At 50.6% G+C, this 6,472-nt stretch overlaps 1 protein-coding gene across 1 annotated transcript; it reads right to left on the bottom strand.

Annotated features, from left to right (window-relative positions):
• Positions 1–3,729: 3,729 nt before the first annotated feature.
• Positions 3,730–5,445, bottom strand: LOC125514951 (ribonuclease 1). The gene is made up of 3 exons (XM_048680329.1): positions 5,146–5,445; positions 4,895–5,050; positions 3,730–4,309 (listed from the first exon to the last, which is right to left on the bottom strand). Exons 1-3 carry the CDS (start codon positions 5,248–5,250, stop codon positions 3,884–3,886), a joined length of 687 nt encoding a protein of 228 aa, XP_048536286.1. The 5' UTR covers positions 5,251–5,445; the 3' UTR covers positions 3,730–3,883.
• Between the last annotated feature and the right edge of the window lie 1,027 nt (positions 5,446–6,472).

Here is a 6,472-nt window from a genome sequence, read left to right as displayed (position 1 = left end):
TCAAATTTTAACTTTTTAAAAATAAAAATAATTTAAAATAAAAAACAGATGATATCTATGCCTACGGCCATGCCGTAGGCATAGTTCTCAGGGCTACCAGGAGGCGCCACGTGGCGGGGCTATGCCTACGGCCTTGCGTAGACATAGATGGATAACTATGCCTACGGCTTTGCCGTCGGCATAGCTCTGCCACATGGCAGCTCCTAGTCAAAAAACAGATGATATTTATGCCGACGGCCGCCGTCAGGGCCGTCGGCATAGATTTGACAGCGTCAGCCCGCCGTCTGTCCCCGAGCCACAAGGGTCACCTCTATGCCGACGGCCTAACTATGCCTACGGCTGCCGTAGGCATAGATCGATGTATGCTGGCGGCCTTACTATGCCTACGGCTGCCGTAGGCATAGATGAAGCTATGCCGACGGCTTTTCTATGCCGACGGTATTCACGAGGCCGTCGGCATAGCTCCATCTATGCCTACGGTAGCCGTCGGCATAGATATGGCCGTAGGCATATAAGGTTATTCCGGTAGTGCACGCTCACCGCCGGTCTCAATAAAGACTTTGGCAATGCCGCGGCGAATCTCACCCTGATTCCCTAGACCTCCTTTGCCAAGTTCATAGCCTATCTCCGGTTGGAGGAGCGCCGGATAAAGCAAGTGAAGACCCAGGCCATGCACACTGCTCTCGCTGCCAGCACCACTCGCGATGGCCCTCCCCCGCCACCGGTCGCCTCCCATCAACCACGGGCTCCCGCCGCCGCAGCAGCAGTACCCGGGGCCACCACCACAGTCGTATCTGGCGCCCTACCCGCACTCCCCTATGAGGCAACGTACCGGCTCACCCGCAGCCGCCCGCGCTTCCTACTGATCGCCACCCGGGCGGCAAACGCGGTGGTCGCAAGCAGCAGCAGCTCACCGGTGGGGCTCCTCGCCAGAACCAGCCGACACCGCCATGATTGGGTGGCCACAACCCATGGATGGACGTCGTCCATGCCAGCTCATCAGGCCTACTACGGCACGCCGTGGCCGTATGGAGGGTACCTCCCTGCCCCACCGCAGTACGTCGGCGGAGGGTTCATCCCTCTTCCACAGCAGCAAACCGTCTACGGCGATCATTTTCATGGCAACATGCTGGTCGTCTCTACCATTACTTCCCAACTTCCGTATGCAGATTCCTGAGTTCAAAAACAAAAACTAAAAACAAAGGGACTCTTATCGCATGCAGATTTCTCAGTCTCCTTTTAAAGTTGTAGATAGATGCAAGATATCCTCAAAGAAACAAAAACGCAACTGTACCAGGGGTCGTGCCTCAAGATGTAACATATACGTATATCTACCCCTCAAAAAAGAAAAGAAAAGCAAAATTTTACCGTGGCACTAGATTAGATCCGCTATAAATAAGGGTTTCTCGAGTCTCCCTCCCTATCGAACCTTTTCATCGATCTATCCTCCGACGATTCCCCAACCTCGCGGCGACACCAAGACGATCGAAACATGGCATCCTCCCGTGCCCATGAGCATCGTCCACGCAGCCCAAGGGACTGGGCGAACCTGGACGCCGGACCGGTGGGGCTGGTCGCCGAGAACCTCCTGCGCAACGACGTCGTCGACCTCGTCCGCCTCCGCGCTGTGTGCAGGTCGTGGCGCGCGAGCTCCGCCCACCTGCGCGCGCAGGGCGTCCTGGACCGGCGGTTCCACCCCCGGCGGTGGATCATGCTCCCAAAAGAATTCGACATCCGCGGCCGGCGACGCTTCCTCAATGTCTTCACCGGCAAGTCCATCTACCAGGGGCTCCCGTATGTAGATCTCCTCAGCGAGTATGTTCTCACGACCACGTTTGAGGGTCTCATTCTTCAACTAGGCACCTGCGCCGGCCAGCTCCTTAACCCGCTCACCGGACAGGTCGCGGGGCTTCCAAGTGCGGCCACGCTGCTCTTTGGGCAGACCCTAAGTAATCTTGAGGTGAGCGGTGTGGGCCTTGCCGACGATGACACGGTTGTGCTTCATTTTCGCTCCTTCTATGTAGCTGTTGCCAAGCCAGGCGACGAACGCTGGACGCATGTTCATTCCCATGACAGGATCATGTCAGTCTTGCCGTTCGCAGGCCGCGTCTACTGTGCCACGTCAAAGAACATCTCGTCGGTACAAACTCAAACCGCGACACTGAACCAACCACCGCGGCTTGTGGTGGCGGCCGACCATGGACTACACACGGGGTTCCAGTCGCTCGACGAATTCGAATACAAATTGTTCATGGGGTTTAGCCAGATTTTCCTAATGGAAAACAATGGAGAGTTGATCATGTGTCATCGTGCTCACAGTTGTTCACCCCAAATCGTCGGAGATTGCAATGTCAGCATGTATCGGGTGAACTGGAACGCAAAGAACACGGTGCCCCAACATGGCCTGGATGGAAAAGTCTTGTTTCTCGGCAAGAAGATACTCCTGGTGGTTCCCGGAGTGTCTCCCTCCATCAGTGCTGACTCCAAATACCTGTGTTGGTCAAAGCCCAAGTGCAATTATGATGCTACTGATTATGCCGTTGATGTTCTTTTTGGTGGAGGCGCCGAGTCCAAGTTTAAGAAAGATGATGCTGCATATTATTTATCATGCTATGTCTCTCATTCTTATACTGATCACGTCTAGAGGAACTCATGCTTTGCTCTATGTTTTGAGTTAAAGTAATTGTTATTTCCATTTTTATCTCTAAGTTTTAGGGTTGTGGTAGATTTTATCTCATTCAACAGAAATTCCTTCAGTTTACTCAATGTAACAAAAAATTCCTACTGTTTACCCTTTTAAAAAAGATATATATTCCAACTAATCCGTCTCACATGTTTGTGCTTACTTGGCAACGGCGTAGAGGGTTTTTGTAGCCAATTGGATTTACCAATGATTGTAAAAGCTAGCGGCCTGCGCATGCATGATTGCAATGGCATGTTTGTGAAAACTAACCATTTGAACATTAGATAGGGCAGTGACACTCTTTCCAATCCTTTTGCAAAAAAAAAAGAAAAAAAAAACCTGATCTCTCGAATGTATACTCATTGCAACTTAATATTTGATTCGACGAACAAAGATATCATGTATAGTTTTCTGGACTTGCTAAATCAAAGTCCACTCTGCAGTGGTTGGAATCTGGGCGCTTTTTCTGTACGTTGTGTGCATGTACAAGCGCATAAGGTGGGACTGTGTTGTATCTTGGCCTTTTCTTTATCAACCTGAGCCTTCATGCTTATTTGTGGGTTTTTCTATTTCGTTCATGTGCTTTTTTTTTAGTTCATCAGTGGATTTGTTTCCTCCTTGCAGTGAACATTCTTTTTTGGCGGGGTTAAAAGGGATTTCATTATTCAAGTGTGACGAGTTTGTTCCTACAAAGCATAGAAACATCTACATCATCTAAGCTGCAGTTAGCTCTGCCTTCCACAATCAAGGCTTGATCTGTTTAGTACTGGTATTGTACCATATATGTAGTTGTTAGTACCTATATAACCAGCATTGCATATGTTTTTGTCCGAGCCAAGCACATTGAGAGCGAAGTGCAACTAACCGATCTTTGTTGATTTTCATGTGAAGACTAGAGTGATCAGTGAATCCTACCTGAAAATCACTGTGGCATATATATGGAAAATAATATCGACCGTTGATTGTGTCAGGATCATATGTCGCCATGTCTTGTAAGTGCACTCTCAAGCAAGCAATCAGAGGCTGCATGTGCATCCTAAACCGAATTTTATGACAAAAAAAGAGAGTATTGCTCCTTGTTTATCTGAATATGAAATAACAATCGGCTCCCTCCACATGTTTACACCATTTCAAGATATACATTTGTCTTCATTAACATCACGAGCCTTTGAACTTTGAAGGGAAAAGGAAATGGGCGCATCAGAAGGTCGGGAACTCGACCCTGTTGCCGCAGGGCCTGCCGCCGGGCTGGACGGGGCACTCGACGAAGCCCGAGGCGTTGGCGTCGACGCAGAAGTAGAGCTGGTAGAGCTGGCTGTTGCCGGACTCGTCGCGGTTGCACTCAACGAAGGGCTCGAACCCGGTCCCCTGCTGGATGGCGCCCTTGATGGCGCTCAGCGTGTAGTAGCCGCCGTCGGGGGAGACGCCCGCGGCGGTGAGGGCGTCGAGGACGCGGAGCTGGTCGCGGAGGTGGAGCGCCGTCTGGAAGTAGCCGTGCTCGTTGAAGAGGTTCTGCGCGCAGGTGCCGTGCTTCTCCCACTCGTGCGCCCAGAACTGGAGGCCGTCGCTCGTCGGGCACGCCAGCGTCGGCCACTCCGTGCGCAGGCTGCTCAGCAGGTCGCTCACCTGCACGTGAAATTAGAGAGTTATTTCTCGCAGATCACTCGCCGCTCCGCAGTTCATTTGCTGGACACTCTGTTTTTGGATTGCTTTCAATATACTAAAGGTGTCTAAATACATTTGTATCTAGACAAATGTAAGACAAGCTTTTCGGGATAAAAAAAGTATTACAGTAATAAAAGGCGCTGATTTTGGAAAGATTTAAATTTATTGGACAAATGGCACCAGAAATAAATTTATTCAATCACATGCAGCGTCGACTTTGGAATGTTTTCAGTCTATCTATATGATAAGGCATTGATTTCGGACAAAAATAAATCCTGCATGCATTTATTAGAAAAGATCCGCATGAATTTATTTCAAGAAATAGCACCGGAAAATAAGTTGAGTGTTGGGTATGAAATATTGAAATGTGCAATCAAATGAGAGGGGGGATCGTGCCGTGTGGTGTGGTACCAAACTAGCAAAGCAGGGGTTCCGGTTTCTTCGCTGTCCCTCTCAAGCGAAGTCACATTGGATTTTGTTCTTTGCGATCAGAGACAATTAAGATGAATTACTAGTGGCGCTGGCAACAAGGTGTGAGCGACTGACCTTGGAGGGATCGAAGGCGTTGGCGGGGTTGCAGTTCTGCGGGTAGGAGCCGTCGTCGCGGTTGGGCCAGAGGCCGTGGATCCCGAAGTCCGCCGCCGGCTTCCCCGACCGCGGGTAGCAGCAGCTCTGCTTCGTGTCGCAGTACGACCCCGGCCACTGCACGCACACATAGGAGCACGAACCATCAGCAACCAACGCATACAAACCAATCAACGACGAACCGGACTCGCCGGGCGGGCGCACTGACTCACCTGCAGCACGAGGTAGAAGAAGTCGTAGTCCGCCGCCTGCGCCGCGGCGCACCCGACGGCGCTCAGGGCGACGAGGAGGGCGAGGGAGAGGCAGGATCTCATCATGGCTTGCTTGGATCGATCTCTTTGGGACTCGCTGCAGAGCTATCTGTGTGGGTTTGATGGTTCTTGGGGAATGGAAGGATGGATTTATAGGCCGCTTTAGGCAGGTGTGGATGCCGCCCGCGTCGACGGCGGGCCAACGAACGACACGGGCATATTCCATTGGGAGCGCGGGGTTAATTGCTTGCTCCTTTTGGCCCGCGCGCGCCAGAGATGGATGGAAGCGTGTGCGCGTGCATGGCTGTGGACGCGCGGCACGGTGGGCTCGACAGCGACCGGCCCCGAACTTTGTTGCTTGGGCCGTGTGTGGTTGGTTGATGCGGATAGGGACCTGAGGAGGAGGAGGGGGGGTAGCAGAGCTGCTGCTGCGCTGTGTAAATTAGGGAGGGGCGTTCATACCGCCGGCAGCGGCGTGCTGTTGCTGTTGCCGGTGATGGGGTGCTTGTCACGGTGGGAAACAAGAAAGAGGTGAGCCAACGGCAAGCCTACCTCTGGTGTGGTCCGTGCAGGTACGTGGCGTGCCGACTCTGCGGCTCCTTCACTCCATCAATCACCCCTCACCCGGTCAATGCCAAACCTACGTTGAGGTAAATGATTGATGGCGATTCCGTCTTCCTTTCTTGCAACAAAACTCGTAGAGTTTTATTTGAAAACACAGGCACATGTGCTCACATATATGCAAGCAGATGCATTCTTTTTTTGAAACTGTCAACAAGGAAAGGCTCCCGACCTAGATATATTTCAAAGAAAAAGTTTTTACATACTAGAATAGGCGAGAAGAAATGAAGTCCCCGTCACATGCGGGTGGGAGACAAGGTTAAGCATATGCATTCCTTTGCAGGTATGTATGCATACCTTATCCATATGAGTAGAAAATAGGCTAGCAGATCTTCAGATTATCAAGGTCGCCACATACAGCTCTTAGGTGACAAATACACCACTATAACAGAATAATGAGTCCACCTAAATAAATAAATAAGGAAAGCAAGCACCCATGATTTACGACTTAAATCCAGATGGACAGGCTCCACGGTAAATAGCCTAACCAACGGAGTTATGCTTAGTTGTCGCAAGGTCTTAGGGTATTTCTAACTGATCCCATAAAAATTGAGGAGTAAAACAGCGGAATAAACCTTAGTGAAGCAAATTTACTTCACTAAGTTTGTCCGTTTCAAGCCAATCCCCTAAACTTAGTGGAGTAAAAAAAAGTCCATTTCATCATATA

This window comes from Triticum urartu, chromosome 6A, assembly GCF_056163025.1.
Source record: "Triticum urartu cultivar PI428250 chromosome 6A, HENAU_Tu73, whole genome shotgun sequence".
NCBI classification, from domain to species: Eukaryota; Viridiplantae; Streptophyta; class Magnoliopsida; order Poales; family Poaceae; genus Triticum; species Triticum urartu.
The sequence above is the reverse complement of the archived record's forward strand: the minus strand, read 5'-3'. Positions and strand labels throughout refer to the sequence as shown.